Source organism: Coregonus lavaretus (assembly GCF_964263955.1).
Source record: "Coregonus lavaretus genome assembly, chromosome: 15".
Lineage (NCBI taxonomy): Eukaryota > Metazoa > Chordata > Actinopteri > Salmoniformes > Salmonidae > Coregonus > Coregonus lavaretus.
In genome coordinates, this window is record NC_140002.1 from 39,274,117 (window position 1) to 39,288,093 (window position 13,977).

Sequence of the window (13,977 nt, forward strand, 5' to 3'; positions counted from 1 at the left end):
GTAAGTAAGATGGAAAGAGAGATATAGAGAAAAAGGTTAATGCATAGATATTGAGTTTTCTAAAAAACCTTGTTTGTGCAGTATTGCCTTGTAAGCTAGTGGAATCTATAGTAGGTTATGTGTATACACTATAGTGTCCTACAGAGGGCCACTATAGTATGGTCCTCTGTAGCTCAGCTGGTAGAGCACGGCGCTTGTAACGCCAAGGTAGTGGGTTCGATCCCCGGGACCACCCATACACAAAAACATTTATGCACGCATGACTGTAAGTCGCTTTGGATAAAAGCGTCTGCTAAATGGCATATTATTATATTACTTATAGACTGGCTGGGAAACGCAATAACAGGGAGAGTGAAATGACAACGTGGCAAAAAGTCCATGATGTAGCACCTCTTTCAATTCAGATCTCATCTAACAGCCAACCTGGAGATATTGCAGTCAGGAATTCACGGAAATCATCAGCACCAGAAATCACATGCTCCATTTCATATTCATATATTCCTATTTTATATAATCTGATGTATTTGGTATTCGTCTCTGCTCATGTGTCAGAGTGGCCCTCCACTCCATGCGGCAGCATTTTGCTGCAGGGGGCCACGACTCCTCTGTTAATGCTTAGAGGATTTACTTTTAATCTGGGATTCCTGGGGAAGAGACATAGAGCCAAATGAATTCATAGGGCAGCGGCAGTAGCAGCAGCAGCAGATTGGGTAGGGAAATGGACTAGCAACAAGACGAATCCTGTCTCAAATCCCAGGTGGAACATGTCATAGTGTTGTAGTGCTCATATCAAGGCACTTAACCTCAATGACTCATGGGTAACATTCTAACCTAACATTCACGGCTGTTACTGAAACATTCACAGAAATCATGTATTACTGTCACTGGGAGATTTGAGTTAAAGTTTAAATGATGGTGTGTGTATCTCATGTTAGGATTCGGCCCTAAGGGACAGTATTCAGATGAAATGTAAGATATGGTAACAGTACTGTCTCTATATTACTTTGATTTAAAGTATCTGCTCTGAATTTATAGATTGAGTGGATTAGATATGTTAATATAATTATTTATAAATTGATGTGCATCGATTATCTTTAAAGCCATTAATAATTGTATAGTTTAAATGTATTTAATACAATCATATGTTTTTGTAGCGTCAGGTTCATTTGTAGCCTACAGGACATTTTGAAGGCAGCTGATTCAGATTTAGTAGCAGTAGCATCAGTTCAGAGCTAATGACTCTGAAGAGGTCCAGGGTCTTTTCCAGACAAGCAATGAAGCTCACTGATTGCACTATGCTGACTCAAGCACAATGGATGGGTTCTAATAGTCACTCTCTCACAGAAAATACTATATACTGTACATTACTGCCAAAGACAAGGTCTTGCAGAATGGTTAATACATCCTATATTGAGATACATACAAATAATAATCTACGGGCATTATATTTTGGAGAGTTGATAGTACAAAGATGACTGAATCGGGCCATATTGTAGCATAGCAAAGTAAATGGGGAATGTTTGTTCTTGCATAGATTTTTTTTCATCCTCAGTCTCCACTATTTTGACCATCCTTTGATTTATTTATTTCCTTCATCACCTTGGCCATCTCTTGTTTGCATCACCTCTTCCCCTACACCAATCCCTAAATTTGAAATTAGATTCAAGGACATGGGCATGTTTTGTGCCAGTATTATCTCCACTCTGCCATCAATAGAGGGGATTTCCTGATACACCGGCATCCTCTGGTTATCATTGCCAGATTCTCCTTATCATGAATATGTGGATGTGAGTGCTGCCAGATGTGGTTTCTGTAGTTGATTTCATGGTGAAGCTAGATATCTGTCTCTCTCTCTCTCTCTCTCTCTCTCTCTCTCTCTTTCTCTCTCTCTCTCTCTCTCTCTCTCTCTCTCTCTCTCTCTCTCTCTCTCTCTCTCTCTCTCTCTCTCTCTCTCACTCACTCCCTCCACCTCTCTGTCTCTCTCTCTCTCTCTCTCTCTCTCTCTCTCTCTCTCTCTCTCTCTCTCTCTCTCTCTCTCTCTCTCTCTCTCTCGCTCTCTCTCTCTCTCTCTCTCTCTCTCTCTCTCTCTCTCTCTCTCTCTATGTCTCTCTCTCTCTCTCCTCTCTCTCATTCTGTCTATCTCTGTATGTAAATTGATCCGGTCCTTGGTTGTCCTCTCCCTCTCGCTCCAGTTCCAGTATCGGAGGGCTGTTTTGTTTACTGTACCCTGCCTTAGGCGACTGCCTGTCTGGCCAGCCCATTTCCACACAAACCCCCCTCCCCGTTCCGTTCACACAGCCCCACATTGCCTGATGTCTCCCGAATACAGATGACTGTAACTTTGACTGCAGCAATGTGTGGGGACACATGCAGTACGTGTCGTGTACAGCCTGGCTCATGCTCACACACGTCTATAGACACCTGTCACTGTACAGCTTGTACGCCTACAATTATACACAGACACACACAGTCTCTCACACCCTCAATGCATCTGTACCGTAGCTGTAAATTAGGTCATTGTCTGTGGATTGGACCAGCCCTAAAAGCGTAAGCCAAATGAGTAACCATGGAATGGAGAAACTAATGTAACTGTCGAAAGTGCTTAAGATAGTTTATCTATTCTTTCTAATACCTGCTTAATCCACACAATCACAACTCCATATGTTCCCCTAATCCCTCCAACACTCTCCGCCACATCAATCAATCTTGCCTTTAAAGGGACTGACCCAAATACTCCACTCTGTTTGACAGACTCATTTGCACAGCTGCTCAGACTCAAAATTACACTCTACTCTGTCACAAACACATACTGTACACTCATGCTTATACACACATACACACATATACACACATATCCATATGTTATAGTTCATGCAAAAACTGTGGGATGTACTGTTTACACAATCTGCTTGGTCCGTGCGCTCTGGGAAAATTCAAACAAATACAGTAGTGCGTATGTTATAGGGCCAGGAGATTTCCCTGACCATGTGGTCAGACCAGCAATAACAGGCCTTAGCTATTGGATTTAACCAGGTCCCGGTTCTTTCAGTAGACAGATCACAAAACTGTATGAGTTGTGTTGTAATTTCCCTTTAGGCACACTGTTTGACTCAATTTCTCAAAATGATTTGATATATTTGATATATTTCATTGTTTCTTTTACTGAAATTGATTTCAAGAAAAATCCTCTCCTTTCCTCCAACTCCTGCTGGAAGCAGATTACAATACTGCCACTTCACCATGACAAGGGGATTGAAGTCGAGATATTAAAAGGGATTAGGATACTGTAGCGGTTCAATTTCCATGTGACCATGAATCATTTGTTGGGATATGGTTTAGGCAGAATGAAATACATTGTCAAGCTTGTTATATCCTGGCAATTTTAAGTGATTTTGGAATTTCAATTGAACCTTTTTAGTAATCTGGTCACTTGAGCGGATTGTTAACTAAAACCTGTCTCCTTTTCATTATTTCTAGCGCTGAAGGAGTTGGCCTGATTTGAGCTCATCATCAGCATTCAAGGATCTAAGACATTGAGACCGAGAGGAAGGGAAGTTGATCATCAGTACCATGGCGACGGAGGGAGTGGCCGAGCTGCGTGATTGGCTGTTCCTGCTCATGCTCTGCCTGACTCTGTTGGCCGAGGTGCTGGAGGTTGCTGCAGCCACAGCCCAGGGGTACGACGAGGAGGAAGACCTAGTGTGCCCCTCAGTGTGCCGATGTGATGAGGACTTCATCTACTGCAACGACCGTGGCCTGAGCTCTATCCCCCCTCTGCCCCTCTCTGCCACTGTGCTCTACCTTCAGAACAACCACATAGACAACGCCGGGCTCCCCACCTCCCTGGAGCGACACCTAACCATCCGAGTGGTCTACCTGTACGATAACGAGCTGGATGACTTCCCCATGCACCTGCCTCCTTCCCTCCAGGAGCTGCACCTGCAGGATAACAACATCCGTACGCTTCCCCGCGCCACCTTGGCCCGCATGCCACTGCTGGAGAAATTGCACCTGGACGACAACTCTGTCTCCACCGTCAGCATCGAAGACAAGGCCTTCGTTGACAACCCGCGGCTGCGTCTGCTCTTCCTGTCTCGTAACCACCTGTCCAGCATCCCCTCTGGGCTCCCGGCCTCTCTGGAGGAGCTGAGGCTGGACGACAACCGTATCTCCACCATCCCCACCCACGCCTTCCGCGGCCTCTCCTCCCTGCGACGTCTCGTCCTGGACGGGAACCTCCTGGCCAATCAGCGCATCGCAGACGACACCTTCTCCCGCCTCTCCAACCTGACAGAGCTTTCACTGGTGCGTAACTCCCTCCTGACCCCGCCACTCAACCTGCCCAACGCCCACCTGCAACGTCTCTCCCTGCAGGACAATGCTCTGATCCACATGCCCCGTGGCTCCCTGGACGGCATGAGGAGGCTCCAGAGACTGGACCTGTCTGGCAACAACCTGACCACCCTGCCTCGGGGCCTGTTCAAAGACCTGGACAACCTGGGACAACTGCTGGTGCGGGGGAATCCCTGGTTCTGTGGCTGTAACCTGCGCTGGCTACATGACTGGCTGCACGCTAGGGGTAACTCCATCACGGTGAGGGGCCTCACCTGCCAGGGGCCCGAAAAGGTTCGAGACATGGCCCTCAAGGACCTGACCAGCCAGATGGAGGAGTGTGAAGTCACAGGGGTAGTGCCTGCCGGGGCTGGGGTTGGAGCCACAGGCAGTGGGACCAGAGACAGTGTGGGTGGAGTAGGAGGGGTTGCTGCTAGCTCCACCACCCTTTCCCCTCCACAGGGCTCCCTCTTCACCCTGCGCTCCAAGCGGCCTGGCCTGGGGCTCCCAGACTCTGGTCTAGACTACACCCTGGGTAGCAGTGGAGTGGGTAAGAGCCTGGCCCTGAATGTCAAGCCCCTGACCCACGACAGCATCCGTGTCACCTGGAGCGTGGCCCAGCCCACCTCCTCCTTTAGACTCAGCTGGCTGCGGCTAGGCACCAGCGCTGCCATGGGTTCTATCACAGAGACCCTGGTGAGAGGAGACCGCAGAGAGTACCTGCTCACCTCCCTGCACCCCAGTTCCAGCTACATCATCTGCATGGTGCCCCTGGCAGCCAGCTCTCGGGGGAAAGGAGCCATGGCAGGCGGAGACCCTGACTCAGATGAAGCTCCAGTGTGTGCTAAAGCTGAGACATCAGACCCCAGTCAGCCAGACGCAGGCCAGGAGGACAACCAGGACCCTGAACACATGACTACTCTGCCTCTGGCTGGGATCATTGGAGGAGCTACGGTCATCGTTTCTCTGGCCCTCATATTCGCCATCTTCTGCTGGTACGGGCATCGGGCCAGACGCCTGTCTTCTCGTGATCAATACAGCCGTGGCAGCTCCAGAAAGAGCTACGATGACTACATTGAGTCAGGCACAAAGAAGGACACCACCATCCTGGAGATCCGAGGCCCAGGGTTCCAGATGACACCCATGGCTACCCACCAGCCACTGCAGCCCAAGCCCCTCCGGGAGGATTACATCATCCACACTATATTCCCCTCCAATGGCACCGCCCTCTACAAAGGTGCCCACCAAGTGTCCAATGAAGGGTATAGCACCAACCGTGGCTATAGAGAAAGAGGGATCCCAGATATAGACTACTGTTACACGTGATAGACCTGGCCCATTCCACAATGTTCTAGATGTACTGTATGGATACTGTTTTTTGTCCGCATGGGTTCTTCTGAAGAACCCCTTTGTGCCTTCCTATTCTAGTCTCCCATTCCAACTAAGCCTGCAGTTCACTGCACTGACACTATTTGATTAATTGGCTGGGATGCCTGCAGGAAACAGCTATCTGGTACACAGCAGCAGGAGTGAACGAACAACCCATTACAGGTGTTGATACAGACTGCTTCTTCACACCCTTAGTAATGATCAGTGGATGTTTTCCATCACTGCTCCCTCTCTCAGTGAGACAAGTGAGAAGAATGTGCACGCAGTGTTGAAATTTCAGGATATTTTCACTTACAGTACAGTTCCATTTCAGGGCTTATGTATGGCGAGCCACATGAGGCACTAAGATGTAAGGTTAAAAAGTCCTGAAAGGGTCAGAGAGACAAACTTCTTAGATACACATCACTTGCCCACTGGCCATATTTTGCCCTCTTGTCTCATCCGTTTAAATGCCTCAACTATCCTGATGTGCCCAGTTTGCCCTATCAGTTACCTGAAGAGAGCGCTCTGTAAAGCTGTGAATAGTTATCTTTCAAACAGCCCACATAACCGCTTGTCTTAAAGCAGACTAGTTGTGGCCTGATCCAGTGGTTCCACAGGTTGAGGGTCTTGTCAGGAGTGGCTATCCTTGATGATATCCTTGATGACTCTCGCTAGGTTCTATAACGGAACAATGCATTGAATTCAATGCAGCCCAGGCTTGTAGATACTTTACTTAGATAGACATCCACTGGACTGTGTTTGGAGAACTCATTGTTCCCTGCTTGTTTCTTTGATCAGTCCCTCACTGCTACCCTTATTTATTGGTTTAGTTTTCTGTGAATGTTTTGGAGATGACTCACACTGGACCTTGACTTTTGTGATGGAGAAGTTACTTGTTCTTTCTTCTTTCTGAGCAAGAAGAAGATACAAAACATCTCCTGAGGCCCAACTGATGGTTAACATTTTCTTGACTGCACCAGCTTGAATGTTTATGTACACCTCTTTTAATGAAACTATCTGAAGCAAAAGAGACATCGTCCGATTACAATACAGAACTTGGTTAATAGTAGAGTACCCCCAACCCCCTCCCAAGACTGACAAATCACTCCTTTGAGACATAAGAGTCCAACCTCCATTCTCCCTCTTGTGCCTGTGTACTTATCCAGTTACCTTAGAAGGTGGTGGTATTCGGTTGAGAAGGGGAGCCTCCGCTCTGTACTAGATGGCATTCTGTGTTGTTCACCAGTGGGCCGATTCCCAAAGGGACAGAAGACTTCTGTGGAGCATCCTGTGGACAGACACAGCAGTCATGTAAGCGTGAATCTGAAAATGAGTGTGTAAACAGCGAGATATATCAGGTAGATGATCAAACCGCAACACTGTGGACCTGTACTGTGGGAGGGGGTGAGGGAGGTGGAGGATCTGAGGTGGGGGTGAGACGACAGTGGGGTGAGTTTTATTTTACTTTGTGTGGGCACTGGTGATAGTCCTCTACTCAGTCCACTTCTCCTACCAAGTAGCACTACAAATGTAAATGTATCAGCACTTACAGCAATGTAACAGTGAGTGAGGAGGGCAGAGAAATAGATCTAGAGAGACACAGAGGAAAAGATAGAGACAGATTAAAATGCAGAAGATGGAACAGAAATGATGGCTCTGGAACGACAGAGTTCATCCATGCATAAACCTATTTGTCATACCCTGCTACTCCACATTGCTTTAATATTTTCTATTGCTTGTTTATCACTTTACTGTTTCCAAGGTGGAAACAAATCGTGCTTCCTTGGCTGTTCTATCTGATAGGATTTCATAGTAGGCCGACTGTCAGACGATATGTCTGAGGAGCATTCATTTTATTTTAAATACAAAATGTGAAACTGGTTCAACTAACACTGTTGGTGGCAGGTTTTTATTTTGGGAAATATTGACAGAAATTATAGCAATTTAATGTTATTCATTTTATGGTGTTAACATGACAATCACTAATTTCCACTTTGAGATACCATCCACACCTGTCTCTACAGGAAAAATGAAATACTGAGCCTTTTAAAAGTGTAAAAATGTTTGTGGTAGTGTCCCTATTGAGTGTACACCTGCTTTAGAAATCAATTCTCACAGAGGGGTCACAATCAAAGTATAATCTATCACATTACAGCAACAATGTCGCCATTTCACCTCATGCAAGACTACAAAGAACTGTTGAAGTATATTTTTCCTGATCTGAAAGTAACCACACATTGGGGTATTAGTGAGGGGAAGAATCATATCACAGGTAACCAGCTTACATACAGAAACCAGGCCTGCATATTTCACTGTTAATTCCCTCTCGCCCTATTACTCCACCACTCTCATATAAAACTAATTGCATTTCTTTGGTGTACAACTATTGTTCCTAGTTGAGCTTGCATGCCTAGATGTGTATGTTTGGGCAAAATTGAGAGAGGGTACCATTTACATTTTAGTCATTTAGCAGACGCTCTTATGCAGAGCGACATCGTATTTTGTTTTCATACTGGTCCCCCATGGGAATCAAACCCACAACCCTGGCATTGCAAGCACCATGCTCTACCAACTGAGCTACACGGGACCATAGTAGGTATGCAGATTGTGTGCATCGCAGTGAGAGCAGGGAGCACTTGTGGTAATTTGGTTGAGTTTTTTTGACCATCTGCATATTTTACTGCTCATGCTGACTGGACCAGCAGTTGGTGTGTGTGTGTACTGGATGTGTGTTGGTGTGTGTGTGGATGTGTGTTGGTGTGTGTACTGGATGTGTGTTGGTGTGTGTGTGTACTGGATGTGTGTTGGTGTGTGTGTGTACTGGATGTGTGTTGGTGTGTGTGTCAGATTGTGTGGCTCCTGACGAATCGGACCAGAAGTTGTTCCACCTGCAGCCCATTAACACAGACGTCTCCTCTTCTGCTCTAGCTCCACAGAAAGACCTTGTTTGCCTAGTCTGTGTTTCTGTAAAAATAACACTTCTATCTGTGTTCAGACCGATGCGAACTGCACAATAACAGAGAGCGCAAACGGGGTCAGCTGGGGATCCGTCACCCAGCACACTTGTTCGGGTGAAATGGTGCTCTCATCATTATCATCATTATCATCCCTTATTGCACATTTAAATCTACATTCAGCGTGCCCTCTTCATGCCCCTTCCTTAGTGGAGTGCCCATCACCCAACCCACACAAGAGGTGGATGCCGTTGGCATGCTGAGTGGATCCAGGTTTCAGGCACCAACTAACACAAGGGTCTGTGGTTTTACGGTTTGAAAATCAGAGCAAGGAATTATTTGACTGTTATCTGTTCTTTTTTTGTCTACCCTTCCATATTTTTCCTGTGTACTTTTTGTAGGTTGCTGCTGTTGAAACATCCTCCTTTGTTGGACTCTGTGTTATACTGAGAAACAATTAACTATTTTGTATAAAGGATGTCTCTTTTCTATGTGATTAAAGGAGATGTGCAAAGCCTTATGGAGTCCGGAGTCTGTTTTTTGTGCGTTAGTGTGTGTGTGTGTTTGAGTCTGTCTGTCTAACATTAGTGTCTTCTGTGTATCTCTGTGCCTGTTTGAGTGTACCTGTTCCTATTTGAAGTTGTCTACCTAGCACAGTTGTTCTCAACGGAAGCCAATCAGCTCTGTTGGCTGTGGTATAGATGTTTTGATTTTCACTGCTTTGGCCCCCTCATATCCTACAGGCAAATACACACACACACATACACACACACACACACACACACACACACACACACACACACACACACACACACACACACACAGCTGATAGACCTACAATGAGTACCATTATACTCATTGTCCTCTGTTCTTTATTTCTTCCTCTGTTCAAACACACGCAAATCCTAGAACAGACGGGCCGGCGTTAACCTGTTCTCACATTTACACTGGCCTGTTTATGAGCATCTTTAAACTGCGTCCAATGCTACTGGACGCCATAATACTGAATGGGACATTATTACAGCAATTCTGGCTGACTATAAGAACGTGAAAAACAATAAGACAATAAGCTGCTAAGAACAGTAAGCACATTCTAATGACCTAATTTAGCTCAGAAAATAAATGTTTGTTTTGCAAGGCAACTGTTTCTTTCCTTGGTTCTATGCTTAGCTGTCTGAAAGAGGAAGTAACCATTTTGTCTTTTATAATCTCAGGCAGAGATGTACACTAGCATATACTGTATGCATTCCTGTAGTTCTAGTCCATTTTAATGAATAAAATATGTACACTAGCATATACTGTATGCATTCCTGTAGAAACTTGACTGGAAAGGAAGGAAACAGAAATGTAGGCCCGGGGAAACAGTCATTTGTACAGGATGGACGTTTTGTCCCCCATTCCCCCCTCCTCCAGAGGACAGGCTAAGTGCTCCAGGCCTCTTGTCTTTTATAGGATTACCAGGGTACCATATTAAACAGAAACATGTCAGAAGGTTGGAGGGGTGGGGGGGGGGGGGAGTGAGACAGGGGCGAGCACAATGTCACCAAATTTCCGATCTTTATTGGTAGTGACACAAACAGCCCTCCCCTCTACCACCCCCCCCTCCCCCAACCCCCCCGTATTGATTAGCTGAGGTGAGGTCAGCAGGCATTAGTCTGAGTTTCTTTCCCTCTGTCTCTCACACTCCATTTGTCTGTGTCTCTTTCTATACCCCACCACCCTAATCCACTGCCTCTGCTTCATCCATCCATCTGTGATTCCCCTGCTCTTTCCCTCTCTTGCTCTGTGTGGAACTTCTCTGTCTGTGTGTCCTTCATTTAACATACGTAAATCAATCAGTCAATCCAATTTCATTCTGAGCAAAGCCGAACGGACTTGCCTTCGAGCCATTGCCCTGGAAAAGTTACGGAATCCGGTGTCTAATTACATTCCAAATCATATTACGATAGTGATTGTGGATTGAATTAAGAGATCTAATTCCGTTTGATTCTTAGATACAATGCAGCCAATTAGGTGTAAAGAAGTCCAATTAGGAGAAATTATGCGCAGGTACAAGTTCTCAACCACATCAAATGCTATTGTCATAATAAGCATGTAATCAGCTCTGTGTTTGTCTCTATGGTGGGTTGAGGGCCATCCGGCACAAGCAGGCAGTCTCTGCATGGGGACTGACTCATTGAGAAGCGACTGTTGTGGCCTGCTCTGACTGCACACTGATTTAGACAGCTCATTGCTACTGCCTAAGCACACACACACACACACACACCTTGTTGCACCTCGTTCATGTGTCTTGGGCCCATCTGGATTCTCAACACCACACTGATTTAGTGCCAGGCCCTCTCTCCCCACTCCAGGAACCCCATTCATTACACAAGCCAGTGCCTTAATCCTCACGCTTTCCTTCACGGATAGGGCTGTCGGCTGATCGATACAGACGGAATAAATCAATCGATGCCTCCACCACACAAACTGACTCTCCGTTCCCCCCACCCCTGTCCCCTGTCCCCTACCCACAACCTCCCCTTGTTCCTCTCTCCACCTCCTCAGCTCTCAGGCTGACCTCCCCTCTACCCCTTTGTCATTCGTCTTTAGAGTCCCCCCTTCTACCCTGACAGCGCCATTGCTTTCAAGATCATCTATTCACCTTCCGTCCTCCTCTCAGTGATTAATGTGTTTGCTTCATGTCATTACAGAGCATCACATCAAATCCGATGTCATTTCACAATTGCTGTTGTGTTATTTTAACACTTACTGTGTCTCCGTCTAAGACGAGGTACACATATCACATATCTTTCCACCCATACTTACCCCTTCTTTGAGTGTTGCCCTCTTCTCTTCTGGCTCTGCCTCTCTCATTTCTCTCTCATTGCTGTCACCTCTTCTGCAGGCAATCTAGCTGTGCAGTGAGCTGTGAAAGACTCTCCCTCACTCACAAACACACGCACACCATTATGCGCACGCGCAAACACATACACGGATATGTATATATAGACACACATTTTTATGCTGACACTCTCACACGCGTACAGTATGCTCTACAAATGCATCAACTATTGCATACAAATAGTGTGATTCAGAGGTGACTGAAAGGGTTTATGGGAAAACATTTTGAAACAAAATGTTACCTCCCTGCAAGTGCAGTTCTGTAGGTTGATTCAGCAGCATTTGAGGCATCGGAGTGATGGGACATATGACGTTTTGAGGAATATGCAGTGAGTCATGGACATGTCAAGCTTTTTTAAAAATAGTATTTATCTCATGCAGAGCCAAACCCAGTACCCTGACTCTATTCTTCATCTCTGCAGTTCTGTAATTGACATTGTCATTTCTTTTTTTCTGAAAAGCTATTCAGTGGGTTTTAGAAAGAGCTTGGAATGACACAACAATACATTTAGGATGGGAGCATTTAGACTACTGACGTATAGCAGCAGGAGACAGCCTCGTTCATGGTTTAGGTCCCCCTCACCCCAACATCCCACACACACATCTCTTTTGGCTAGCATTAATTAATTCAGCAAGGCAGTGTGTATGCTAAGCTCTTGCTGCCATCTGCTGACATACAGGGCTAACTGCAACTCAGCAGCAAGGCACCGCAAAGGATCAAAGATCCTAGATCATGACCAGCCTGGTTTCGTAGACTAGACATAACGTAGTAAATGTAAATCCGAGACACTTAAATTAGCATGATATGTTAGGTTTGGTAAAGTTAGATAAGACAGAAGGTTACTTAGGTTGGTCGGGGTGGATGGGTGGATGTATAACACAAACGTCTAGCAACCCAAAGGTTGCGTGTTGGAATCTCATCATACACAATTTTAGCATTATAGCTAATAAGCAACTTTGTAACTACTTACTACTTTTTAGCTACTTTGCAACTTAGCATGTTAGCTAGCCCTTCCCCTAACCATAAACGTAACCCTTTAACCTAACCCTAACCTTAACCCTAACCTTAACCCCTAACCCTAACCCCTAGCCTAACTAACGTTAGCCCCCTAGCTAACATTAGCCACAACAAATTGGAATTCGTAACACATCATACGTTTAGCAAATTCGTATGTAAGGAGCCACTCTGCCTATAGTATTGATTGGCGCGGGTGAAATTAAAGGCCTGTGCTGCCAGTAAGCAGTTTGAGATAAAAACTGCAGCTCAATCAGGCAGCTCTGGTGCTGCGATGGTCTCGTATAAGGGCGGGTAATCACAATTATCATGATGAATTAGGATATGGCCATTACAGGGTTGATTTTAGTAACGGGAAGATCACCTTAACACTTACATTAAACATTGGTGTGGGCTACTTGTTTACCTATTATGTCTATGTGACATCAAAATACAAAATCCTTACCCCTTTGAGTTCAAGTTGAATATACCGTGTGTTTCATGTGTAAATAGGATATACACCCATCAGAAATATTGAAGACAGTATGATAATATGAATAGATTTGTAATAATGTTATTCTAAGTATACATTCAGATTAATTGATGAAAGTAAACAACTTGCATGTTTTTTATTTTAAAACACTAGAATATGTATAGCACTATTCTAAATTAGTTTATAGGTACTACAATATTTTCTCATGTGTTCATTGCTAGTAATTAATGTATTTATTTACATCATAGGAAAGGAATCAAATCAAATCAAATTTTATTTGTCACATGCGCCAAATACAACAGGTGTAGACCTTACCGTGAAATGCTAACTTACAAGCCCTTAACCAACAATACAGAGTGTTTTTTTTAAAGTAAGTAAGAAAATATTTGCTACTTCAAAAAAATGAAAAATAAAATAAAGAGGCTATATATATATAGGGGATACCAGTACCGAGTCAATGTGCGGGGGTACAGATTATTTGAGGTAATTGAGGTAATATGTACATGTAGGTAGGGGTAAAGTGACTATGCATAGATATTAATGTTTTATTTTACCTTTATTTAACTAGGCAAGTCAGTTAAGAACAAATTCTAATTTACAATGACGGCCTACACCGGCCAAACCCGGACGACGCTGGGCCAATTGTGCGCCGCCCTATGGGACTCCCAATCACGGCCGGTTGTGATACAGCCTGGAATCGAACCAGGGGGTCTGTAGTGACGCCTCAAGCACTGAGATGCAGTGCCTTAGACCACTGCGCCACTCAGGAGCGTAAAAAATGGGGTCAATGCAAATAGGGTAGCCATTTGATTAACTGTTTAGCTTGGGGGTAGAAGCTGTTAAGGAGCCTTTTGGACCTAGACGTGGCGCTCCGGTACCGCTTGCCGTGCAGTACCAGAGAGAACAGTCTATGACTTGGGTGGCTGGAGATTTTGACAATTTTTAGGGCC

At 45.2% G+C, this 13,977-nt stretch overlaps 1 protein-coding gene across 1 annotated transcript; it reads left to right on the top strand.

Annotated features, from left to right (window-relative positions):
- Positions 1–3,570: 3,570 nt before the first annotated feature.
- LOC311143216 (leucine-rich repeat transmembrane protein FLRT1-like) lies at positions 3,571–5,658 on the top strand (the record flags this gene model as incomplete). The annotated part of the gene is made up of 1 exon (XM_084179019.1): positions 3,571–5,658. One exon carries the CDS (start codon positions 3,571–3,573, stop codon positions 5,656–5,658), a length of 2,088 nt encoding a protein of 695 aa, XP_084035145.1.
- Between the last annotated feature and the right edge of the window lie 8,319 nt (positions 5,659–13,977).